The 27,147-nt window shown below is 43.7% G+C and overlaps 1 protein-coding gene and 1 pseudogene across 1 annotated transcript; both read right to left on the bottom strand.

The window, feature by feature from the left end:
* Positions 1-2,283: 2,283 nt before the first annotated feature.
* Positions 2,284-3,012, bottom strand: LOC129146264 (patr class I histocompatibility antigen, A-5 alpha chain-like). The gene is made up of 3 exons (XM_054698082.1): positions 2,973-3,012; positions 2,732-2,873; positions 2,284-2,488 (listed from the first exon to the last, which is right to left on the bottom strand). The coding sequence occupies exons 1-3, from the start codon at positions 3,010-3,012 to the stop codon at positions 2,284-2,286; spliced, it is 387 nt and encodes a 128-aa protein (XP_054554057.1).
* A 17,516-nt stretch (positions 3,013-20,528) lies between these two features.
* On the bottom strand, positions 20,529-23,070 carry LOC119251120 (high mobility group protein B1-like; annotated as a pseudogene).
* Between the last annotated feature and the right edge of the window lie 4,077 nt (positions 23,071-27,147).

The following is a 27,147-nucleotide window of genomic DNA, read 5'->3' as shown; positions in this document are numbered from 1 at the left end:
TGACCCGGCCACACAAGCACTCCCCGCCCAGACATGACCGCACAAGGCCAGGTGGGGTCTGAGTCCCTTTGATCACAGGCCCTGCTGGGACAGGTGCTACTGAGGGACAAGGAAAAAGTAGCAGAGAGATGATCCCTGAGAAAGGACCATATCAAAGTCCACGATGCACTGAGCACCAACTGGACACAGGTCCGTCCCCCTCAGCTTCTCACAGGCTCTCCCATCCCTACCTGCACAGACTCAGCACAGCAAACACGTGATTCTGGAGGTTTCCCAATTCATTTCTTTTCAAATTTTAGGAATCATTTTTATTAGCCCATTGAACCCATTGGGCAAGCTTACAAAAAGTAATTTCAGGTTATTATTTCAAGAGGGACATAGTTATTATTCTTGAGGAAAATACAAACACAGGGATAGACACAGCCTAGGCCACTTCTGCTGGAGCTGTCTCACTCTGTGAAATAATGTGAAATAAAACATGAAAAATTTCAGGTAATCACATAAGTGTTGCCATTCTCCATGGTCCACAGCATCCTCAGAATATCCCCCTCACAGCTTCCCCATCACCTGGTCCCATCCTCTCTGCCCCAGCCCCTCCCACTGCAGACCTCCAGGGTCTCACCGTTAGAGGCTGAGAGACACATCAGAGCCCTGGGCACTGTCACTGCCTGGGGGGACAACAAAACAGAACCTGGTCAGAGCCATGAGAGATGAGACCACAGGAGGGATTATGGGGGTGACTCCCCAGGGGCTCCATTTACACTGTCCCCAGGGGCTCAAGGATCAAACCCTTGATCCACACTTACCTTCAGCCTGAGTGCTGCTTCCTTCTTGTCTACTGCGGGAAAAACATCATGTGAGACCAGGGAGGAGTCAGCCCATGAAGTCCTGAAGAAATCCCCTAGTCCTGGGCCACAGGGAAGTTTCCTGAACTGTGACTGAAGATCCAGAGCAGGACTGGGAAATATGAAGAAAGATGAGGAGAGATTTGAGCAACCACCTCCTGAAGTCTGCCCTCAGCAGGGACCTTCCCCTCTGCCTTTTGCTGGAATCAGGGGCCCAAAACCAGAATTATCAAGGTGAACAATCTGATTCATTTTCAAAAATTCTTTACAAAAGAGGGTTAGCAATCAGCTCCAGACTAGGCAAGTCAAGTGTGCGGATGGTAATTCTTTTTCACCTGGTAGGTAAGTTCTACCTAGAGATTGAAAAGCCCCCAGTGGACAAGATTCCCCAATCCCTTCCCTACCTGAGCAATTCTTCATCCACATCACAACTTCAGCTCCAATCAGCACAGCTACAGTGAACACAGCTCCAAGGAAAACCAGGCCAGCATTGATGCCACCATGATGCCATGGTAGGGATGAAGGATTGAGGAGGAGGGGGCACTGGAAGTGAAGGGAAGGTGAGACCCTGAGCCCCAGGCCTCTATCTGACCCTCTGAAGGCCTCCAGAAGGGCTCCTGATACCCCTGAGAAGAGCCTCTATGCTTATGTCCCTCTCCTCACCCATCTCAGGACTCAGGACTCCAACATTCCTCATGCTGCAGATGGCAAGTGTATCCCTGCTCCTCTCCAGAAGGTACCACCCACTGCTGGAAAGTTCCATCCCCCTCAGGCCTGGTCTCCACCAGCCGTGTGTGCTGGGTTAGGTCCTCACCATCATGCTGCCAGGTCAGGATGTTCTCAGGGTAGAAGCCCAGGGTGCATCCCTTCAGGGTGACCTGGTGTTCAGAGATGGGAGGGGGGGTGGATCTCTAGGGGTTCTGAGGAGACAGGTCCGAACATTCACAATTTGGGTTTTTCACAATTTAGGGCTGGAGCTCAGACTATTAGGAGGCAGTTCTCTAAGGGGAGATCGCAGACTTTTGTTCTTGACCAGGGGACTCAGAAAATCAGGAGTCAGATCAGAAAAATGTCCTCAGACCCAAAACAAGACCTTGAGAGAGAAACCAGCGGTTCCCAACATCGCTGTTGGATCAAAAGGACCCTGTGAAAGGCTATTTTTCAGAGATGGTCTCCTCTTCAGCTCAGCAGAGCCGGGGTTCCTTAAGTGTTCCTGAGGGAAAGCAGGGCCCTCTGGGCAAGTCTCTCCAGGGAGAACAAGACACCCAGGGGTGCTCCTCCCTCTGGGACTAGAAACAGGCGCTGCTCTGACCAGCCTTCCATCCTCCCGCGGGTGCCCGCCTGAGGGAGGTTGGGAGACCTCGTGGCTCCTTTCCCGGGCGCTGAGGCTTCTCCCAGCACTGCAGGGGTCCGGGTGGCCCCGCCAGGTGCTTCCCCTTCAGGTAGTTCTTCCGCAGCTCCGGGGAGCAGCCGCCTTCCAGCGCCGGGAGATCTGAGCGGCCGTGTCCGCCGCGGTCCAGGAGCGCAGGTCCCGGTTCAGGGCCAGGTAATGGGCGCCGTCGTAGGCGGACTGACTGTACCCGCGGAGGAGGCGCCCGTCGGGCCCCATGTCGCAGCCAGACATCGTCTGGAGGATGTGAAGCCTGTCCCCGCCCCGTCACCCCGCGGTCACCCCGCCCGCCCCCGCCCCGTCACCCCGCGGTCTCCCCGCCCGCCCCCGCCGGGAATAAACCAAAACCGACGCGGGAACCTCGCGGGGAACGTCCCGGGGCTCGTCCCGGGTCGAGGGTCCGGCGGGTCCCCCTGCCTCGGGGGACGCTCGGGCCGGGGTCTGGGGTCCCGCCCGCCCGCGGGGTGGGGTCGTGAGCGCCCCGGGCCCGCCCCGCTCACCGGCCGCGCTCTGGTTGTAGTAGCCGCGCAGGGCGCGCAGGTTCTCTCGGAACGTCTGCGCGTTGGTCTTAGCTCTCCGCGTCTCCCCCTCCCAGTACCGCGGCGCCTCCCGCCCGGTGGAGTGGAATGGACAGAGAACTGCGCGGAGAGTGGCAGAGTGCGGCAGAGTATACCGACGACGAAAAGCGGAGAGCATCAAGGCACCAACAGGCCTGCTAGAACCGGTAATGGACCTACCCTGGATGGGTTGGTTGCGCCAACAGTGCTCCAAAAGCATGCATGGATGGCAGCTGCCCAGGTGCCTGTGCCTGCGAGTAGGATTGTGGGGAGACACACGGGAGCCTTCACTGAGGTGAATGACCCTCACTGAGTCATCAAAAAACAGGCGCCCTGGCGCTGGAGCAGGGTGCACTAGTTGCCATTTCTGCAGACACTGACTGAACTGGGCTAACGCCGAGTTCCAGGTCTGAGGGCTTCCGAACTGAGAACCAGGGCACGAAACTTGGGGCGTCGGATCCCCCTGACTGAGGGGCACAGGGTAGACATAGCACCCGGCGCTGTCGAGTTGCTCCACACCACCCCCACTCTGTTCCCCGCACCGGAAAAAAGCACAGCTCTGGAAGGATGCGAGGGAAGATCTCTGGCGCCACCTAGTGATCAGAAGAAAATCACCAACTCCCTGATATTTGGAAGCCAGGGTTTCCAAAACCACCCTCAGGCTCTGAGAGGGGGTGGGCCACCCGCAAATGGGGGTGAGAAGGGAAACAAGGCGTGGAGCAAGACCCCACTCTGGAATGAGAAGTGGGCACGGGAAACGGGGAATGGGGCGCGCCATAATAGTGGGCACCGCACAGGGTGACAGCCAGCGTTTTTGGATCTGAGAGGCCTGGAATTGAGAACTAGAGCACAGAATTCAGGGCATGGGATCCACACAGCTGCAGGCACAGCACAGGTGAACAGGAGGTTCCCTTTCTCAGAGAACCACTGGTGAAAAGCGCAGGTCAGCAAGTACAAGTCTCTGGCACCACCTAATGACAAGAACAAAATCGCCAAGTTGCTGATTCCCTGCTGGAACAGAGTAAATACAGAGGGAGGGAACTGTAAGGGACAATGCCCAGCAACACAGCCACAGCATCAACACCCTGGTGGAGTGTTTGGCCTAACAGTGCTAGACCCGGTCTCGTAAACAGTTTCTGACATCCTTGAAGGAGAACTCCACCAACACCAGTGGCTGAACTTCCCAACACATAGAACTAATTAATTAAGCAAACAGCAGGGAGAAGAAACAATACAAATAACCAAGCAAGCCTGCAGGGAAGGACACACCACAAAAAGAAAATCAGTCACCAGAAGTCTACAACAGTGACATGGAAGAACTCTTCTGTCTGTCAGATAAAGAATTAATAATCATCATGCTTAAAGAGCATAAAGAAAATAAAAAGGAAAAAATGATATGCGACAAATAATCAATGAACTGAAGAATGAAAATGAAACCTTAAGAAAGGAAATAAAAGAAACACAGGAGATTAAAAGATTACTGGAAGAGATAACTCTGGGAAGAGCATGAAAACAGAATCAATGAAATGGAAGAATGGATTAGTACTCTTGAAGATACAGAAATAAAAAGAACCAAAAGAGAAAAGGACAGAAGCAAAAAGGAAGAAGAATGAGAACACTCTGACAATTATCAGACTTTTTGAAGAGAGGAAATTAAGAGTTATAGGCATTTTAGAAGGCGAGGAGAGGGACAAAGGGATTGAGAAATTATTTAAGGAGATAATGGAAGAAAACTTCCCAAGCATGAAAAAGGAGATAAATATAGACATACAAGAAGTGAGAAGGACACCCAATTACCACAATGAAAAGAAAACCACAGCAAGATACATAATAAAAAAGCTTGTAAGAGTACAAGACAAGGAAAAAGTAATAAAAATGGCAAGGGGGAAAGAATATATAACTTATAAGGGAAAACCAATCAGGTTAACTTCGGCGCTCCTGAAGAAACACTACAGGCAAGAAGAGAATGGAGTGACATATTTAACAAACTTCAAGACAGCAAGCGCAGCCAAGAATACTTTACACAAAGTGCAGCCAAGAATACTTTACACAAAGCTCTCCTTACTCTATGAAATAAAAATAAGGACCTTCTCAGACAAACAGAAACTCCAGAAATTCATTACAACTAAACCCCACTCCAAAAAATTCTACAAGAAGGCCAAAAGCCAATATCAACAGAGGAATAAATAAGAGCAGAATAAAGCAAGGAATAAAATCACAAAAAAGACAAGCAAAATGGCAAACAGATGCCAACATATCAATATTAACTCTAAATGTAAATGGACTAAACTCATCAATAAAAAGACACAGAGTAGCAAGCTGGATTAAAAAACAAAATCCAACCTTTTGCTGTCTCCAGGAAACACATTTAACCACAAAAGATAGCCATAGACTGAAAGTAAAAGGTTGGAAAACAATCCTACAAGCAAATGGACCAAAGAAGAAGGCAGGAACAGCTATACTTATATCAGATGAAATAGACTTCAAACTAAAAAAGGTAACAAGTGACATAGATGGACACTACATTATGATCAAGGGGACAGTACATCAGGAAGACATAACACTCATCAACATATACTTGCCAAATGAAGGAGCACCAAAAGATATTAGACAATCAATATCAAATCTGAAAACAGACATTAAGGAAAATACATATAGAGTGGGAGACTGCAACACCCCACTATCATCAATGGACAGATCAACAAGACAAAAAATAAATAAAGACAGAGAGCCCTAAATAAAGACATACAAATCATGGGCCTAACAGACATCTATAGGACACTGCACCGAAAAAAATCCGAGTACACAATTTTCTCAAGCAGGCACGGAACATTCTCTAGAATCAATTATATACCGGGCCACGAGACAAACATCAACAGATACATGAAGATCAAAATCATTCCACCTATCTTCTCTGATCATAAAGGCATTGAACTAAAAATAAATCATGAAAATAAAACAATGAATACTCTAAAAATTCATGGAGATTGAAATCCACATTACTAGAAGTCCACTGGACTAATGAGGAGATCAAAGAAGAAATTAAAATAAACTTTGAGTTGAATGACAAGGAGGACACCACTTTCCAGAATGTATGGGATGTAGCAAAAGCAGTAATAAGAGGACAATATATAGCAATATAAGTGCATATCAAGAAATAAGAAAGAACTCAAAGAAACAACCTAATTTCATAGCTCAAAGAAATAGAAAAGAACAACAAAAATACCCGAAAACCAGTAGAAGAAAGGAAATCATAAAAATCAAAGCAGAAATAAATGAAATAGAAGTTAAAAAAAATCCAAAATGAATGAAAGCAAAAGTTGATTCTTTGAAAAAAATGAACAAAATAGGCAAACCTCTAGCCAGACTCACAAGGAAAAAAATGGGAGAAAACACACATAAATAGGATTATAAACAAAAGAGGAGAAATCACAACAGATTCCATTGAAATTAAAAGAATAATCAGAGATTGCTATGTACACTTATATGGAAACAAATTCAACAATCTAGAAGAGATGGAAAAATTCTGAGAATGATATAATCATCCAAAACTAGATAAAGAAGAAAGAGAACACCTAAACTGACCAATTACAAGCAGCGAAATTGAAATAATAATCAAAACACTCACCAAAACAAAAGCCCAGGCCCAGTTGGCTTCACAAATGAATTCCATCAAAAGCTCAGCAATGAATTAGTGCGTATCCTACAAAAACTCTTTCAAAATATTGAAAAAGAAGGAATATTACCAAATACATTCTATGAAACCAACACTACACTAATTCCAAAACCAAACAAAGACAACACAAAGAAAATTACAGGCCAATCTCCCAAATGAACACTGATGCAAAAATCCTCAACAAAATCCTTGCCAACAGAATCCAACAATGCATCAAAGGGATAATACACCATAATCAAGTGCAGTTTATCCTAGGGGCACAAGGATGGTTCCACATATAAAAATCGATCAGTGTAACCCAACACATCAACAAAAAGAAAAATAAAAACCATTATGATCATATCAATAGAGACTGAGAAAGCATTCAACAAAGTCCAACATCCATTTATGATGAAGGCCCTTGAAATTCATGGGATTCAAGGAACATATCTTTTTTTTTTTTTTAATAAATTTTATTGTTATATTCCCCATACAATTGCAGCCCCCCCATTCTGACCCCAATCCCTCCCCTCCCGCCCCCGCCCCCCTAAAAGTGTCTCTGGTTCATAGTTTTGGGTTGATTTTGATTTTCACTTTCTTATAGTTATTCATTTTCCTGGTCCCTTATTTAAGTTTTCTAGATTCCTGCTATGAGTGAGACCATCCGGTATTTTTCTTTTCTTTTTGGCTTATTTCGCTGAGCATGATCCCTTCCAGCGCCATCCATGTTGCTGCAAATTGCATGTGTTTATCTTTTTTGAATGCTGAGTAATATTCCATGGTATATATGTACCACATCTTGATCCAGTCATCTATTTTGGGCATTTGGGTTGTTTCCAAAGCTTAGCTATTGTAAACAGTGCTGCTATAAACATAGGGGTGCAGGTGCTCTTTGGAATTGATGTTTCTGTGTCCTTTGGGTAAATACCTAGGAGTGGAATTGCTGGATCATATGGAAGCTCTATGTTTAGTAGGTCCAGAAATCTCCACACAGCTTTCCACAGTGGTTGGACCAGTTTGCACTCCCACCAACAGTGCAGAAGAGTTCCTTTTTCTCCACACCCTCGCCAACATTTGTTGTTGCTAGTTTTTTTAATATGTGCCATTCTCACTGGTGTAAGATGGTATCTCGTGGTAGTTTTGATTTGCATTTCCCTGATGACAAGTGATGTTGAACATTTTTTCATATGCCTGTTGGCCATTTGCATTTCCTCTTCAGAGAAGTTTCTTTTTAGCTCTTCTGCCCATTTTTTGACTGGATTATTTTCTTTGTTGTTGTTGAGTCTCATCAGCTCTTTGCAGATTTTTGTGATCAGTCCTTTATCATTAGTGTTGGGTGCAAAAATGTTCTCCCAGTTGGTGGGGCTTCTCTTTGTTTTTGTTATTGTCTCTTTTGCTGTGCAAAAGCTCTTTAATTTGATGTAGTCCCAGCTGTTTATCTTTGCCTTCACTATCACTGCTTTGGGTGATGTGTCTGTAAAGATGTCTTTGATGTGCAAATCACGTAGTGTTTCGCCTATATTTCCTTCTATATATTTTATGGTTTCAGGTCTTATGTCTAGTTCTTTAATCCATTTTGAGTTGATTTTTGTGTATGGTGTGAGGTAGTGGTCAAGCTTCATTCTTTTGCATGTAGCGACCCAGTTTTCCCAGCACCATTTATTGAACAAACTTTCTTTGCTCCAATGCATATTCTTTGCTCCTTTGTCAAATATTAGTTGACCATAAATCTGTGGGTTTATTGCTGGATTTTCTATTCGATTCCATTGGTCTGTATGTCTGTTCTTTTTCCAATACCATGCAGTTTTGATGATTGTGGCTTTGTAGTATAGTTTGAAGTCTGGGAGTGTGATGCCTCCATTCCCTTCTTTTTTTTTCAGGAGAGCTTTGGCTATTCGGGGTTTTTTGTGATTCCATATGAATTTCATCAATAATTGTTCTATTTCTTTGAAGAATGACATTGAAATTTTGATTGGAATAGCATTGAATCTGTATATTGCTTTTGGAAGGATGGCCATTTTAATAATGTTTATTCTTCCAATCCATGAGCAGGGGATGTCTTTCCATTTCTTTGTGTCTTCTTCTATTTCTTTTAACAGTGTTTATAGTTTTCTTTGTATAGGTCCTTTACCTCTTTTGTTAGATTTATTCCCAAATATTTGATTTTTTTTGTTTCAATAACAAAAGGGATGGTTTTTTTTGATTTCTTCTTCTTCAGATTTATTGTTTGTGTATAGGAAGGCTACTGACTTTTGCGTGTTGATTTTGTATCCTGCCACTTTACTGAACTGATTGATGAGTTGAATTAGCTTTTCTGTGGAGTTTTTGGGGTTCTCTATGTATAATATCATATCGTCTGCAAATAGTGATAGTTTGACTTCTTCTTTTCCTATTTGGATTCCTTGGATGTCTTTCTCTTGTCTTATTGCCCTGGCTAGGACTTCCAGTATTATATTGAAAAGCAGTGGTGAGAGTGGACATCCTTGTCTTGTTCCAGATCTTAATGGAATGCTTTCAGCTTTTCACCATTGAGAATGATACTGGCTGTTGGCTTGTCATAGATGGCCTTTATGATGTTGAGGTATGTTCCTTGTATCCCAAGAATTTCAAGGGCTTTTATCATGAATGGGTGTTGCACTTTGTCGAAAGCTTTCTCAGCATCTATTGATATTATCATATGGTTTTTATATTTCTTTTTGTTGATGTGTTGGATAACGTTGATTGATTTTCGGATGTTAAACCATCCTTGTGTCCCTGGAATGAATCCTACTTGGTCATGGTGAATTATCTTATGGATACATTGTTGGATTCTGATAGCTAAAATTTTATTGAGGATTTTTGCATCAGTGTTCATTAGGGAGATTGGCCTGTAGTTTTCCTTTTTTGTGTTGTCCTTGTTCGGTTTTGGTATTAGTGTAATGTTGGCTTCATAAAACGTGTTTGGTATTGTCCCTTCCTTCTCAATTTTTTGGAAGAATTTGTGAAGGATAGGCACTAATTCGTCTCTGAATATTTGGTAGAATTCATTTGTAAATCCATCAGGACCTGGGCTTTTGTTTTTGGGGAGGTTTTTGATTACCATTTCAATTTCGCTAATTGTAATTGGTCTGTTTAGGTGTTCTATTTCTTCTTTATCTAGCTTTGGGTGATTGTAGAGTTGTAGGAATTTGTCCATCTCCTCTAGATTGTTAAACTTGTTTCCATATAACTGTTCATAGTAGTTACTGATTATTCTTTTGATTTCTGCTGTGTCCGTTGTGATTTCTCCTCTTCCATTGATGATCCTGTTTATTTGTGCTTTCTCCCTTTTTTCCTTTGTGAGCCTGGCTAGGGGTTTGTCTATTTTATTGATTTTTTTCAAAGAACCAGCTCTTGGTTTCATTGATCTTTTGGATTGTTTTTTTAGTTTCAATTTCATTTATTTCTGCTTTGGTTTTTATTATTTCTTTTCTTCTACTGGTTTTGGGTTTTTTTGTTGTTCTTTTTCTAGATCTTTGAGCTTCGAGATTAGGTTGTTTCTTTGCATTCTTTCTTGTTTCTTGATGTGAGCTTCTATTGCTATGTATTTTCCTCTTATTACTGCTTTTGCTGCATCCCATACATTTAGGATATTGGTGTCCTCCTTGTCGTTCAATTCAAAAAATTTTTTAATTTCTTCTTTGATCTCCTCATTAGTCCAATGGTCTTCCAGTAGTGTGGTTTTTAATCTCCATGAGGTAGGAAAGTTCTCAAGGAACATATCTTAACATGATAAATGCCTCTATGACAAACCCACTGCCAATATTATTCTCAATGGTGAAAAGCTGAAGACCTTTCCTTTAAGATCAGGAACAAGACAAGGATGTCCTTTCTCACCACTGCTCTTCAAAATAATACTGGATGTCCTAGCCGGAGCAATAAGACAAGAGAAAGACATACAAGGAATCCAAATAGGGAAAGAAGAAGTAAAGCTCTCACTATCTGTAGACAATATGATAATATACATAGAGAACCCTAAAAACTGCACAGAAAAACTACTCAAAATAATCAACCAGTTTAGTAAAGTAGCAGGATACAAAATCAACACACAACAATCAGTGGCCTCCCTATACACAATCATTCTGAAGAAGAAGAAGTTAAAAAAAAAATCCCTATATGGAATAAAAAAAATCAAATACTTGGGAATAAACTTAACAAAAGAGGTAAAGGAACTATACAAGGAAAATTATAAACTCTGTTAAAAGAAAAATAAAAAGACACAAGGAAATGGAAAGACATTACCTGCTCATGGATTGGAAGAACTAACATTATGAAAATGGCCATCCTACAAAAGCAATTTACAGATTCAATGCTATTCCAATAAAAAAAATCTCAATGACATTCTTCAAAGAAATAAAAAAAATACTGGTGAAATTCATATGGAACCACAAAAAAAAACCCCCCAAAAAACTGCAAATAGCCAAAGCCCTGCTGACAAAAACAAAGGAGAATGGAGGGATGACACTTCCAAACTTCAAACTATACTACAAGGCCATAATAATTAAAACAGTATGGTATTGGAAAAATGCATAGACCAATGGAACCCAACAGAGAGCCAGGAAATAAAGCCATACTTACATGGGCAATTAATCTTTGACAAAGGAGCAAAGAGTATGCAAAGGAACATGGACAGTTTGTTCAATAAATGGTGCTGGAAAAACTGGACCACCACATGCAAAGGAATGAAATTAGACCACTACCTCTCACTGTGCACTGTGAAAATGCATAAAAGAACAACATAAGACCTGAAACCATAAAATATATAGCAGAAAATATAGATAAAACACTACAAGACATACATCTCAGTAACATCTTTAAAGACTCATCACCCAAAGCAAAGAAAGTCAAGGGAAAGATAAACACCTAGAATTACATTAATTGATTTTCTGATGTTGAACCATACTTGTGTCTCTGGTATAAATCCCATTTGGTCATGATATATTATTGTTTTGATGCATTGTTGGATACAGTTTGCTAGGATTTTGTTGAGTATTTCTGCATCAGGTGAAAATTCTAAGGCAAATCATTTCAGTGAAATGATGGTGTGTCCTAGAGCAGAGGGCCAGAGTTTGAGAATACATGACTGAGATTGATCTGTTAAGTGTTTTGTAGTGTCAGGGATTCTCATGTGATTTATTTTGATAGTAAATGATTTTCATAATAGCTAATATTTGTTATTCATGCACACAGACGATTCAAAAATACTCAACACATACATAAATAAGTCACATCATCCTCTATTCAACCAAGGCCCCTCTACTCTGAACCCACTGTAGTTAGCAATTTCTCATTTCTCCTCCCCAAAAATTTATCTATGCATTAATGTTAGTGTTAGGTCTGTAAAAGAGTTGAGGCCACAGACTGGGAGGAAATATTTGCAAATCATATCTCTGATAAAATACATGTTTTAGAAGACACATGGAACCCTTAGAATTCAACAACAAGAAAACAAATACTGTTTTAAAAATTAGTCAAAACTCTGAACACTATCAAGGAAATCACATTGATGGCAACTAGGCATATGAACAGATTCTCAACATCATATATCGAAGGACATATGTAAATGAAAATGCAAATGAAACCAACAAGGACACACTATTATACACCTATTAGATGGTCTAAAATCAAAAACTTTATCCACATGGGATGCATTCCAAGCCCCCCAGTGGATGCCTGAATCACCAACAGCATGGAGCCCTGTACACACCAAGATTTCTCTATACATACATACATATAATAAAGTTTCTTTATACATTAGGCAAAGTGAGATTAATAACAATAACCAATATTAAAATAGGACAATAAGAATCACAATATACTGTAATAAAAGCTATGTGAATGTGGTCTCACTATATATATACCTTACTATGGAAAAATATTTTTAATCTAGGTTGATTGCAGGAAACCTTGGAAAGTGAAACCTCAGGTAAGAGGGGACACTGTGTGTACCCGCTGCTCCCCTCAGCAGTGTTTTGTCAGTCTGCCTGTTCTGTTCTCCGCTCTGTCTCTGGTGAATCCTCTCACCCTCCCGCGCATCTGGCCTGTACCCTGCTTCTTGTATAAATAAATAAATAAATCTTTAAAAAAAGAAAAGAAAAGAAAAGGAACAGGGAGTGGAGGAGATAATCACCTGCTTTGCATTTCCATGGTGTTGTCATCAAGGGGCTGCAGAGAGAGGCTGTGGGGAGAGAAGATGGCGCCTCAGACACGGGGCAGCTCCAGAGCCGCCTCTCCTCTCCCCCACTCCCCCACCCCAGCCTGGTGCCAGGGCTGCTCACAGGGCATCTCAGCCCCTCCCCCCAGTGATGCTCAGCCCCAGCTCACCCTCTCAGCCTGAGTCACACACACCCAGCCTCTCCCCTGGCTGCCAGACTAGGACAGCGCCGCAGCGCCCCCGTGTGGCCACGGGGCTGAGGACAGAGGGCGAGAACCCTGTGATCTCCCAGGTTCTCCTGAGGCTCTCAGAAAGACAGGGCTGTGCACACAAGGGGGAGCCCCATACAGCTTCAGGTTCTGTGTCTGACCTGTTTCCTAACACACGCTGACATGATGGTCCCTCTCAATTAATCACCACTGACTTTGGTTCAGGCAGGAGCAGATAATAACACGTGGTGGCATGACCAGGTGGATTCCACAACCATAACAGATGCCCTCAGTTTCCTGGGATGAGACCTTGACCCAGAGTCCCTGTCACTTGTTCCAGCTGAGGACTCCAGGGATGAGGCTCCTCCTCCAGGGAATCAACACTAATCCCACCATCCCTATGCTGGGCTGGAAGAGGGCCAGAAGAAGAGACCCCCAGGGTCATGGGCTAGGAAAAGGGGAGGCTCCTCTAAGAGTGGGGATAGGAAGGAAATTGGGGCTTTAGGGAAGGGAAGCCAACAGGCAGGAGGGAGAGGACCCAGAGAGATGTGGGCAGGGAAGAGTCAGCTTAGGGGACACTGGATGGGAGGGGTGGTCTGTGGGGGGAGAGGCCCAGGGGCTTCTGGCTGGAGGCTGGGAGAATCTCTATTTTCATTTGGGCTGTGATCACACAGAGGTAATGTTGCATTGACATCAACGTACTGACAAAGAAATGTGACTCTGGAGCAAGCTATACAATACAGGATGCTGCTGAAAAAGCAAGATCCTGGCCTTTATGAATAGAGTAATCATGCAGCATCAATTATGTGGGGTAGGAGAAAAAAGAGAAAAAGGGTGGGTGAAACTGAAACTGTTCTTATGTCATCTAGGGCTTCAGGGAAGATTAATCTGCTGACCAGGTATTTTTTATCTGCTTGATGACCAGGTGTTGTAATCAAAACCATACCCCAGACCCCCGGCCATGGTTCCAGTCTTATCTGTGGAGCACAGAGGGCAGGAGGTAGGAGGAGCTCCGAGTCTGAGGTGGCCACAGGAGATCAGCCAGGAGTCAGGAGCCTCAGCTGCTGACTAGCTTTTCTCCAAAACACAATGTACTAGCTTCCCCATCCTCCAAGGCCAGGTGTCCAGACACGACACCCAAGATGCCAAGGGATGGCCCTTCTGCCTGGAGTCAAACCATTCACCCTCTGGAGCTTGGAGGGTGAATCTTCCCATACTTGGGAGCCAGAACCCTCTGTTCTGCTTCTTCTTCCCCTTCCTGGACAAAGAGACAAGGACCTGGCCTCTGGATCCCTGAGGCCTCACTCTCTGCCCTCCCGACTCTGAAAGTAAAGTCCTGGTGATCCTGGGCCCAGCTCAACATTTTGATCTTGAATACTGACTAGTGGTCATGGATCAAGGGACAAGGCCCCAGGAACTCATAGTTGGCAGCTGAACCAGGCCTTCCAGCCAGGCAGAATCACAGGAATCTGGACATAAGTCTGGGATGGCTTAGGTAGGAATTCAACTCTGCCACCTGGCCAGGGTGCCCTCCTAAATGCAGGAGCCTGCAGAGGCAGCTGGTGATATGGCTTAGACTGACTCCATGTGCTTTTGACTGTATGTCAAAAATGCTGAGGGTCTATAAGTTTCTGCTTAGATGCTGCCCTCAGATGAGTGAGTTGGGAGGGAGCTCCAAACCCAAAATGTTGATTTGGTCCCCCTGAGGCTGTAGCAGGAGGGGGCGGGGCAGGCTTCAGGAAGCACCTCCTGCTGGGGACTGAGGAGATGTGGGTCAGGGGTGATTCTCCTGACTTGCTCCCAGTTGTGCTGAGATGTCATGAAATCCAGACACTGGGGAAGATGAAGGGGCTGTGAGGGGAGGGGAGTGGGGCGAGAAGGGGGGACTGAGGGGTCCACCCCAGCCATGTCTGTGCTCACCCTCTCCTGCACCGAGTGTGAGGGGTCAGGGATCTGATGTGATCAGCAAACCCCAGAGTCCTTGGATCTGAACCAAAGTCACCATGTGACAAGACAGCAGGTTAAGAACTTTCTAGCTCTTTGCAGACTCAAAACACCAATTTCGAGGTCAAGTATGAGAAGATTGTGAAATATCTCAATAATCTTCTCATTGTTTATATGCTGGAAGCATAGTATTTTGCATGTTTTAGTTATATAAAATGTTCAATATTTTCATTATTATTTCTTTTTAAATGTGGCTGACATGTGTGGTTGAAAATTGTGATTCTGTTGTGTCCAACCCTTTAGTGTTTATCTTTAAGATCTGTGCTTCATTTCCAGTTGGTGTCTGTTGATGGCATCCTTTCTTTTCCTTATGTCAATCCCACATCATTTCCCCATTGAATTGCCTTGACTCCTTGTTTCTTTTTTTTATATATTTTTATTGTGTTATTGAGGTTACATCACATTGTAACAGGAGGCAACCTTCAGATGTGCTTCATTGAGAACCAATCCATGTATGTGCTACATCACGTTCCCCTCTAAACATCTAATTCTTTTTTTTTTACATTTTTGAAATTTATTTTTGCGTAGAACTAGGGTGAAGGCCAGAGGTATGTAGGCGTGGTGGTGAGAGGATTCACCATAGGCAGAGTGGGGAGTAAAACAGGCAGAATGAGGGGAGTAGCAGGTGAGACAGGAGAGGTTTGCTGAGCCATGTGGGTCAGCTCCCTGGCCAGGAATCGATCTCAGGCCATGGAGGTAAGAGTGCTGAGACTTAACCCATAGGCCACCAGGGAGGCCCTAAAAATATAATTCTGTCTTCTCCACAAAGATACTTTCAGATAGTTTTGAACGAACCTTGAAGGAGAAAGCAGCAAACTGAGCAGAAGTGACCTGAAGAGTAGATGATTAAACTGTGTTGTAAATAAAGAATTATGGGTTCTGGAGATGTCTTCCCTTATGTGGTGTTCTACTTCCCTTCCGACTTCTGCTGTTGTTCCCTGTACTTTTCTGTCTCCCCATTTTTTTCTCAGGCCCTCATTGCTGTGGTTTGACCCCTGCCAGGTGAATCTCCACCCTCTCACCTGGGCAGGGGCTCACAGAGGGAGCCTGGTGGGTGCAGGGCCCTGCATGGCCTGGACTCTGTTCTGTGCCCATTTCTGAGGCGCTGTTGGCTGGGCCAGGGCTTGGGGGCGCCCCTTGGAGGGCAGCTGATGGTCACTGATTTTGGTTAGTCCTTGTAAGGCCCAGACTGGGGTGTGCACTGAGGTGGTGGCGTCTGGACCTGGTGTTGGGGCACTTCCTGGAAGCTGGCTGAGGGCTGCCAGGTCCCTATGTGGCCTGGAGGGGTGTGTGCTTGTTTCCAAGGCACCAGTGGCTCAGCTTGTGGTCAGGTGCTTCCCAGAGGGCAGCTGAGGGTTGCCAGTAACAGGCGGGACCCTTCTTGGCCCATAATGGGGTGCTCTCCATGCACTTTTTGTTCTGTTCCATTGACCTTGACTATCTTTGTGCCAGTGCCACTTGGTTTTGCTCACCTGAGCTTTCCAGTGAGTCCTGAAATCAGCTAGTGTACATCCTTTTGTTAGGGAGAAAGGATGTGCTGAGTTAATTCCATACAGGCTTTGTGGACTCCCCCCCACTCCAAACCAAAGCCATCAAGACATTGGGAAAGACAAATCCCATCACCACCAAAGGGAGGGTGGCTGGGACCTGAGGGTGGAGTTAAGGAGCCAGGTTTGATATAAAAAACAGACACGTGGACCTTGGGGTCTCTCTCTCTTGCTCACCTCCTGGCTTCACGGCTTGTGGCTCGCGGCCAGCTCTCAGAGTGCCATTTGGGATTCCAGATCGGCGATCAGGTAGGACGCATTTAAGACTTTATCTACCATTTTTCCCCCTTAGTTGTACATTGAGTTCATTTCCCATTTCCTTGTAAATAAATCTTTTATTAACCTTTTGTGTGTGCCTGCAGTGGAGTATTAAGTCCCTTTGAAGCGTGTGGGTGAGGACCCACAGGCAGGCAACCCGTTTTATATGGGGCTGCCCTGTAACACCTTGAGTTTTTCCCCTTTCAAAATGTATTTTCAGTATTCAAAGTCCTTTACATTTGCATAAATTTAGAAGCAGTTTAGCAATATCTTTAAAAAAAAAAACCAAGAGTTTTGATTGACATTTAGTATTCAGGATTGAATTGCTTTTAAACTAAAGGTCACTTTAGAAGAACTGACCCCTTAACCATTTGGAGTATTCGGGTCATTGAATATGGCCTTTCTCTCCACTAACTTACTTTTCCTTTCCTCTTAGTGGTGCAAAATAGATTGCATTTACAAATCTTGTATAATTTCTTTAAATTGACATCAAATACTTTATTTTTTCTATTTTAAATGGAATTCGAAATGATTCATTTTCCTAAGTTTACATTATTGGTACACAGAAATGCATTTGACCTTCTACCTCACAGTTCTGGTAATTTTCCTATTAGTTCCAGAAACTTCCTTTGCTTTAAGATTTTCTATGCACAAATTCATGCAGGTGCAAATTCAACAATACTTCACTTTGTCTTCATAAATCGCAACCTTTTTATTTCTTGTTCTTGCATAATGAGCTCTGTAAGATGTAATAGAACGGAAGCTTCAACATCCCCTAAGTAGAAAGTATTCAGCTTCCCACCGTCAGGTCTGATATCAGCTGAAAGTTTTTCATAGGTTGAAGAAGTGACATGTTACTCCTCGTTTGCTGACAGATTGTTATCATGAATTGATGTTGACTACTGAAAATGTTTTTTCTGCATGGAGGTGATCCTATGGTTACTATTCTTTATTATATGAATAGTATAGATCAGATTCTATATATTCAAACTTGCCTCTTGAGATAAAACTTATTTGGTCATAGTGCATTGACTTAGATAATACTTACAGCCACCTCCTGAAGGATTCAGCAGAGACGAGGTCTGAAGTTACCTGTTGATGCCTGTGTCTGGTTTGGGCCCAAAATGATTTAGAAGGTGTTCCATCCTCCTTTGTTTTCTCCAACAGCTGGTGTGGGACTGGTTTTAATACTTCAGTGTTGGAGACATTTGCTAGTGAAGTCATCTGACCTTCTCATTTTCCTTGTTGAATGTTGTTAGATTAATATTTTAAATATTCTTAGTCCATACAGGATTATTTAGAGTTCTTATTTCTTCTTTATTCAGTTTGTTAATTTTTGTGTTTAGAGGACCTGTCTAATTCACACCAAATTTATTTGCTTAAGTTGCTGATCATAGTCTCTAACTATCCACTTAATATTCTAAATGTCCCTATAGTTCCGCTGTTCCTACATCCCACAAACTGTATGTGTTCACAAAATTCCAAAGCTGGATTTTCCTTGGGATTTCATATATATTTTTGCTTATTAATTAATTAGTTAATTAATTTTCCCACCACCAACCCATTATATATCCCATCGTCCCTTTCTCTTTCCGAACCTCAGAATCCTCATGATGCTTATTGATGTCCACTATATTTTATAAGTATGTACTTTATTAAATCATCTGTTATGTAAATGTCCAGTATTTGTTTTTATTATTCTCACTTGCCTTGCTGAATATAATCCTCTTAAACCACCTCTTATTTCACCCTATAGCTGAACAGTATTTCACGGTGTGGAGAGACCTCATATCCCTGCTTTCCCCTCCATCAGTGGGCATAGCTGCTTCCATGCCCTAGCGAGTGTAAGTAATGCTGCTAGGGACGTTGTAAATGTAGTGTTTTTTTGAGTTGATGGTCTCATGTTCTTTGGGTAGATGTCCACGAGTAGGAATGCTGGGTCATGTAGTATTACCATTTTAATTTTTAAAGGTAAATCCAGGTTGCTTTCCACATAACTGCATCAGTTTAAATTCCCACCAACACGGTAAAAAGTTTCCTTTTTCTCTCCATTCTCTTCAGCACTTGTTTCTTTTTCTTTTTTTAAAAATATGTGCGAGTCTCATGAGATGGTATCTCTGTAGTTTTATCTGCATCTCTCTTATTGGAAACAGTGATAAATATTTTCTCATGTGTCTATTCCCCTATGGATTTCCATGTATTTGAATTTTCTGTTCATATATGCTGCACATGTATTACTTGGGTTGCTAGTTTGCTTTTTGTTGACCTGTATGTTTAAATGATAATAATCTGTGGGTGCAAAGTATGTTGATTTCCTTCTAACTATTTGGAAAGTTTTCAGATGTGTTTATGTTATGGATTTCTGATTTATGACAGAATAGCTGGAGAATATACTCTATAATTTCAATCTCTTTAAATTTATTCAGACTTGTTTTAAGTATAGAATATTATCTAATCTTTGTGAATATTCCACATATAATTGTGGAATATTCCACATATAATTGAATATTCCACATATAATATTTTGTGACTATTCCATATAATTTGTGAATATTCCACATATAATTGAAAAAATTGCCTATTCTATTCTTTTTGGATATGGTACTCGGTACTTGTCAAATATGTCAAGAGTTGGCTCACCACATGGTGAGCCACTTAATCCTCACTAGTATTTTGCTTACTGTTTTTTTGTTTACTATTTGTGAGATAGGAGTACTGATGTATAAATATTACCGTTAATTTATCTATTTATTTTCAGTTCTGTCATCTAATTCATCTGTTGAGGAGGTCTGTGATTTTTTTGTACATTTATTTCCTTTGTCTTTTTGTGATTCCTATTATCATTATAAAACATACTTCCTTGTTTCCAGTAACATTCTTTGTTCTCAATGTCTGTGTTGTATGCAAATAATACAAACATTTCAGTTTTCTAACACTTTCTAATATTTTGCATATTATTTCACCCATTAACTTTTAACCTATTTTCTGATTTTATATTCAAAATCTTTCTTTGATATATGGAATATAGTTGGCCTTGATGTTTATCCAATCTGATCTCTGCCTTTTGATTGGAATTGTCAATTTACATCTCATATGATACTTGACATGGTCAGATTAATCATTTTGCTATTTTTAAAATTGTCTGATAGATTTCTTATTCCAATCTTATATGCCTATCTTTCCTTGATTTAAGTAAATATTTTTTATGAGTTATTCTTTTAATGACTTTTGGGTGTATTTAGTTCATTCATTTCTAGTGTTATAAGAAATCTGTTTCATAATTTTTCCAAATCCATTTCAACAATCTCAAGTAAATTATAGGAAACTGTGACACTGTAGTTCCATTTAACCACCTTTATGCTATTATTGCCATATAGTTATTTTTATTATAATATAGTTATTTTTATTATAATATAGTTTTAATTTAATACAATTATTTTTACTTTAAGTAGCTATAACCAGATCCTCACTCAGGCCAAGAAGCATCTGAGTTCAATGTACATTGGCGTGGGAGGTGCTGGAGCAGGGCTGTGTGTCACGTGTCTGGCTTTGTTCAATCCAGATGTCAGAAAGAATAACCCAGAAAGAATAACCCAGACTGGAACAAACTGGGCTCCAATGATCCATTGGAATGTAGGTGACTGCAACCTGCAGAAATAAGGCCCAGACTTACAAGTGAAATATTTCATTATAAAGCTGCTTAAAATGAAGATTCCAAAAGCCATCTGCACAATTTTCCACTTAGCCTGGAAATATTTCCCCTTTAAATGCACAAAACTGGTGTATTATGTTGGGTTTACACTTATTTATGGCTATATGACACTTGAGGGAAAAAAAGAAAACTTCTCTAGAACCAACTTAGTCATCATCATTATCTTCTTGTTATCTTATTCACCTCTGCCTCTTCCTTCTTTTCTTGATGTTTTCCACCTTGACACTCCCTTTGGACTCATCAGCCTTTCCTCTAGCTCGGGAATCAGCAATGCCTTTCAGCTGAGCAGCCTTCTTTTCCCAAGGCCACTTGTCATCTGAGCAGTCAGTCCATGTCTCACCCTGTTTCTTTGCAACATCATGAGTGGACAGGCCAGGGTGTTCTCCTGTGACCTTGGGGGTAACCTCAGAACCAAACAAGGAAAGTCTAAAGGAGGCCCCTTGAGTGCATTGGGATCAGTGAACTACTTTTTTATTCCCTTGACGGAGGACATAAGATGTCTTTCATAATGGGTCTAGTCTGCCTTTGCCCTGACTTCAAACTCTCCTTTCTCGTCAGCAGACATGGTCTCCAACTCTCAGCACTTCTTAGAAAACTCTGGGGAGCCAACTGAAGCATCTGGAGCTTCCTATGCTCCTCCTGGCGACTTTGAACAAAAAATGCAGATGATGGCAACATGCCCCTCCGCTTCTTAGGTGCTCCTTTGCCCAGGCTCTTTTGGCAATCATCCTAGGTTTTCTGCGCCAAGGGTTCAGACTGCTGGTTTTTGGTTTTTTTTTTTTAGGTAGGTATTTATATTTTAAATTATATTTATTTATTTTTACATCATTGTTCATTTCTATATAATGTTTGATTTCTCCCCTCAGGTGTAATCCCCATGAAATTCCCACCACCACATCACCCGTGAACCATCACCATAGTCTCCTTTACTCTTCTCTTCCTTGTTTTGACCCGTTTCTTCCCTACCCTGAGGTTTGTCTCAGTTCTCTAGTTTGCTTGCTAGTTTTGTCTTTTTTTTCCTGACCCTTAGTTCGGTTTCCCAATATTCCTCATGTAAATGAAACCATCAATATTTTTTTCCTTCTGACTTATTTCATTGAGCATAATCCCTTCCAGCTCCATCCACGTTGCTGCAAATGGCATGAGTTTATCTTTTTTGATTGCTGAGTAGTATTGCATTGTGCATATACACCACATCTTCTTGATCCAGTCATCTGTTTTTGGACATTTAGGTTGTTTCCATATCTTACTATTGAAAATAGTGCTGCAATAAACATAGGAGTGCAGGTTTCCTTTGAGTTGATGGATTTGTGTCCTTTGGGTAGATCCCTAGGAGTGGAATTGCTGGGTAATATGGTAGATCCATTTTTTATATAATTTGAAGGGACTCCACACAGCTTTCCATAGTTGTTGGGCCAGTTTGCACTCCCACCAGCAGTGCAGGAGTGTTCCTTTTTCTCCACATCCTCACCAGCATTTGTTGTCAGTTTGTTTAATGTGGGCCATTCTTACTGGTGTGAGGTGGTATCTCATTGTGGTTTTGATTCAAGCATTTCTCTGATTATAGGTGATGTTGAACATTTTTTCATGTGCCTGTTGGCCCTTTGCATTTCTTCTTTGGAGAAGTGTCTTTTTATCTCTTTTCCCATTTTTTGACTGGGTTGTGTGCTTTGTTTTTATTGAGTTGTGTCAGCTCTTTGTAGATCTTTGCTATTAGTCTCTTATCAGTTGTGTGGAGTGAAAATACTTTCTCCCAATCTGTGGGGTGTCTCTTTGTTTTGGTTATTATCTCTTTTTTCTGTACAGAAAAAAGTTTGATATAGTTTGATATAGTCCCAGCTGTTTATCTTTAGAACCACTGCTCTAAATGGTGGGGAATCTGGGTGGGGGCTGTGGCTGGAAATGGATGGTGTTTAGGACCTGGAGCACCTGTCACGGCTCCTGCTGGCATCAGTGGGCAGATCCAGGAACACGTGGGGAACACAGACCTTCCATTCTCATGACCCACATGGTGTGATGCAGGGAGGCTGACACACCTGTCCCTTCACTGACGCCAACATGACAGGACCCTGGACTGTGGGAATTACCCCACTTCTGAGCAGATTCTCATGAGAGGCCATGGGAAGCCGTGTGCCTGTCAGGGTCACAGGATCACCTGTGTCCTGGTCCTCAGAGGACGATAAATGGGACTCTTTTCTCTGTAAAAGGATCCTGAAAATAGGGCCTCCCCTGGTGGTGCAGCGGTTGAGCGCTGGACTGTGAAGCTGCCCGCAGCCTCTGCAGCACCAGTTCGATCCCCGGCCACTGGTGAGGGTCCCACATGGCGCGACAGACCTCTCCTGCCGCCCGCTGCTCCCCTCAGCAGTGCACTTTGGTCCTTCTGCCTGTTCTGTTCCCTGCTCTGGCTCTGGTGAATCCTCTCACCCTCCCGTGCTTCTGACTGTACCCAGTGCTTGTATAAATAAATAAATAAATCTTAAAAAAAAAAAAAGGATCAATGGTGGCCTGTTTTCTGCATTAGCAAATGTCATCCTCTTTTTTGAAATTCAAGTTCACCTTTACAATTGGGGATTTTCTGGGGTGTGAGAGCCCAGAATTGTCCCCTGGTGACCATTCACAGCCAAGGTGCCCTCCTTCTGCAGAGGGGGATTCCTTCTTTTCAGTCAGTGACTCTCCAGCCACCCCAGATGCAGTGTCCCCATATGACAGTGTCACCATCATGGCGAGTCTCAGAGAGGGACCCTTTCCCTTAGCACATAGGGGCTGGTGTCCTGTCTCTTGAGATGAACACATGGGCCTGCCAGAGAGATGCTCAGTCACACATTACCCATCCTTGGAAACCAGGAACTTTGAGTGAGGTGAGTCCCTCCAGGGCCTCTCCCACCGCTGGAGACAAGACTGAGGTCAGAGTCACTGACCCACACCGGAGCCCCAGGCCCTGCACCTGGGAGACTCAGAGCAGATCACGTCAGTCACCTGTGGCTCAGTTTCCCTCTGGCACCCAGGATATGCCATTATTATTAATGAATATTATTGAAACAACTTAACTCATTTTCTTCTTACAACGTACACAGAGCACCTTTACTGCTCACGGTGACTCTGGAGGCAAAAGGGAAAGTGTGACTTCTTCCCAGGAGAGAAGCAGGTCTCAGAAGGGAGGGTCTGTGGGTCACTTGCTCCCTCAAGTAGAAGAGCAGCTCTAATGGGGCCCTGGAGGTGACCTTACCCCTGTGTCTGCAGTGTCCCTGTGGGGAGAGGGGTCTCTAGGCATCTCTGCCCTTGATGTCCATCCTCACTGTCTGTGGCTGCAGAGGCCGTTTTTGCCTGATGTAGAAGCTCAACCTGAGTTCAGAATTCCTCTTGTCCTTTGCTCTCTGGTTTATGACTTGAGCACATTTTTCTAACGGAAATCATCATTTCTCTTAAAAGTCTAAGCTATTCCTTCACTAGAGAATCTCAAACTTCCCCAAGATGCTTTTTAAGTCCAGATGCTCCCCCATCACAGATCTATGAGCATCTTCCATGACTTCATTCACATTTGCTAACCGCCTGCACATCCACCAGGAAAGAAACGAGCATCTGCATTGACTGTGGACCCTAAATAGAAGCCTCACCCTGGAGAGCTTCCTCCTGCTCCTGCGCTGTGTCCACAGGGCGTCTGTCCTGAAATCCTCCCCATCCTATGATAATAGTGTGTTATGTCACTTCACCACCCAGGACTCCCACAAGTCCGTATCCTTTTGATATTGAACATTGATTCCTCATTGTCCCTCTGTATCAAATTTACCATTTTGTGCGGAGGTTTGGAATGTTTGCAGAAAAAATAAAAATCTTCTGCTACTTAGCTCTTAGGATGATATTCTCATTGTAGTTTACAGCCTGTGTTCAAATATCTCAACTTACACTCAACCCAGGGCAGGAAATAAGCCCCTAGACAGCTAGCTTCCTGTGGCCTAAATACTTCTCTCCTTTTGGATCCTATATTTTCCATGAGAGACGAGCAGGAGGAGGTGAGTGTCCAGCTCCTTTCTGGGACCCTCAGCCTCTGTCCTCCCTCAGGCATCAGGGGACAAGCAGGGACGGGGAGTCAGGGTCCCAGCTGTGTCCAGGTTCTGCCATCACTGGCCTGACGGTCTTTTCATTGATTCCCCCTCATGGGTATAGTGAGAATGACTGTGAATATCTTTCCAGCTCAAGGCCTCACATGTCCCACAGCCCTGACTGTCTGGGGCGTCCCCTCCCTTATTTAGTGTCACTTCTCAGGGCTGAGCAGAGAAGGGAGGTGCCAGGTGGCAGCACACACCCTGCAGGGACAGTCACCACTTCCAGCCTCAGGTCATGTGGCTGCAGGAAAATGCCCACTGGCCGAGTCTGCCCCAGAAGGGATGGAGGTGGGGGTTGGGGGTGGTGGTGGTGAGAGGATCTTGCCTCAGGCCAGGGAGAGGTCACCATGACTCTCTGTCCCTCCAGCAGCTGGATGTGGATCCAGAGTCTCATCAAGGCCATTCTATAAGCCCCTCTGCCGGCCACCTCCTTTAGCCTGTGTGCAGGGAGTAGCTCTGCGTGGTATTTTCACCAGCCCTGGGAGCAGGACGCAGGCCCCATCACCAGGAATTAGATCCTGGGCCCCTGGGGTGTGGGTATCAGGCTCTGCCTGGCCCCACACAGAATACTCACATGGAGGTGCCAGCAGCCCTGCCTTTTCCTCTGCTCTGTGACCTCATGATGGTCCCCCTTGGAGGGAGACAACAGCGGGATGAACATGGGGGCTCCCCTTCCTGCAAATCCCTCCTCCCCAGGCCTGGGGGAGCCAGTGCTGCTCTGAGTCTGTCTGGCCACATGTCTCCTGGGCGCTGGGCTGTGGAGTTGGAGAGGCAGCCCTGCAGGGGTCGGGGAGCCAGGGACGGGGGGCTTCTGGCTCAGCAGACTCCAGGCCTTGAGATGGGGACATGGGGTATTTCCCTGAGCATCATCTGCTTTATCAAGGATAGAAGGTGCCTGGGGGGATTACTGTTGGGAGGATGTGAAATTATGTCTGAAAGTGTTTGGGGGGAAAGGATGTCCTGAGCAAATTCCATACAGGCTTTGTGGACTCCACCCCCACTCCGGACCAAAGCCATCAAGACATTGGGAAAGACAAATCCCATCACCACCCAAGGGAGGGTGGCTTGAACCTGAGGGTGGAGTTAAGCAGCCAGGTTTGGTATAAAACCAGACACGTGGGCCTTGGGTCTCTCTTGGCCTCCTGGCTCTTGGCTCCCTGCATGTCATTGGGTTTCCAGGTCGGCAGTACAGGTAGGACGCATTTAAGACTTTATTTCCCTCTTTTCTCCCTGAGCTGTACATTTCCTCATTTCCCCTTCCCTTGTAAATAAACCTTTTATTAACTTTTTGTGTGCACCTGCAGTTGAGTCCCTTTTAAGCGAGCAGGTGAGGACCCACAGTCAGGCAACCTGTTTTATATCAGGGTTGCCCTGTAACAAAAGGACTTGACCCACAGAATGTGACTGATAAAGTATATAATTTATTTCCTTGGACACATTTAAGAGTCACTAATTTAGTAAATTTATAATGTTCACAAAACTGGAATATTTACCTTAAGTTCTTCTATTAATTCTCCATCTAGTTTGACCTTGTCTCATTTATTATACTTAGAAATGGCCTAGACCTGGTTGTTGTTGGGTATTTCTTTGTTCTCTTGCCAGTTGGGAATTCCACATTTTTTGGCTGGAAAATGCTTGATAAGATTTCATGCAGACACTGTGCTGAGGGATGTGACAAATTTACAATTGTCTAATCTTACAGAATTTTTTTAAAAACTAGATAATCAAATTGCCCAGAAGCAGTGACAAAGCCTTTTCTGTAAGACCTGCAAGTTAATCCCTGTAGACTCTGAGAACGACTCTCAGGGACACTCGGAACCTTGAGAGGCCCCTCTCTCCTGGGCCTGTGGGGATCCCAGCACCAGGAACCTTCCACAGTGTGAGGAGGGAGGTGCTGACCAGCTCCCAGCGTCCATCACTCAGGGGGAGGAGACGCTTCCTCAGGTTATGGCCTGGGTGTGACTCATGTTCTTTAGCTCACCAGAGGCCTCACCTCAGGGTCCTGGTGCTTGTTCCTGCTGCTAAAACTGCTCCCAGATTTTCCTGGTGTTGCTCTTGGTCAACAGCTGTGGCCTCAGGAAGAAGAAAAAGAGGGTTGGTCACCACAGATGGATATTCACTGAAAAGAGGGAGAAGGGACAGAAACCCTCCTGGAGTGACCCTACCTTTAGTGACCCCATTACAGCAGATTCCTGCTTCCAGCTCATGAAGTTGACAGAACTTGGTTGTCCTTGTGGGATCATTTTGAAAAGCTATAGAGTGTGAAACAGCAAAGAGCAAGATTCATTGAAAACTTCCTTGGTAAGGAAAAAGGACATGAGATTATACCCTGATTCTGCTCCTAATTGTGCAATCTTGAACACATTACATAATTTCTCCAATCTCAGGCTTATCATAAGTTAAATTAGGGGTAATAAGTCATGTGAGCATATTGAGGACACAGCTATGGGACTGGAAACTGCACCCCCTTCCACCTGAGGGAAAGAAAGTTCAGTAATTGGTGACCCCTGCACACCCCCTCTCAGGATCAGAGGGTTCCCAAGCCTGAGAGACCCTCCTGCTATCACCTGGGAGGGATCCTTGATGAACAGACCCTCCTCCCTGGCAAGCTGAGGAAAGAGGATGAGGGAGATGGGAGACCCATGATCATTCTAGAACAGACAGCAGGACACTGAGGGCAGGGCTGAGAGCAGAG

This window comes from Talpa occidentalis, unplaced genomic scaffold, assembly GCF_014898055.3.
Source record: "Talpa occidentalis isolate TD23 unplaced genomic scaffold, MPIMG_talOcc4v2.1 talOcc4.2, whole genome shotgun sequence".
Taxonomy (NCBI): Eukaryota; Metazoa; Chordata; class Mammalia; order Eulipotyphla; family Talpidae; genus Talpa; species Talpa occidentalis.
This window is presented reverse-complemented; position numbering and strand designations above follow the sequence as displayed.

Bases quoted from the DNA above. Each gene is read 5' to 3' on its own strand.
- LOC129146264 (XM_054698082.1), bottom strand. From the start codon at position 3,012: ATGCTTTTGGAGCACTGTTGGCGCAACCAACCCATCCAGG. The intron at 2,874-2,972 runs GTAGGTCCATTA...CTCTCCGCGCAG, and splicing joins GCGCAACCAACCCATCCAGG to TTCTCTGTCCATTCCACTCC. The intron at 2,489-2,731 runs GCGGGGCGGGCC...GGGCGGGGACAG, and splicing joins AACCAGAGCGCGGCCGGTGA to GCTTCACATCCTCCAGACGA.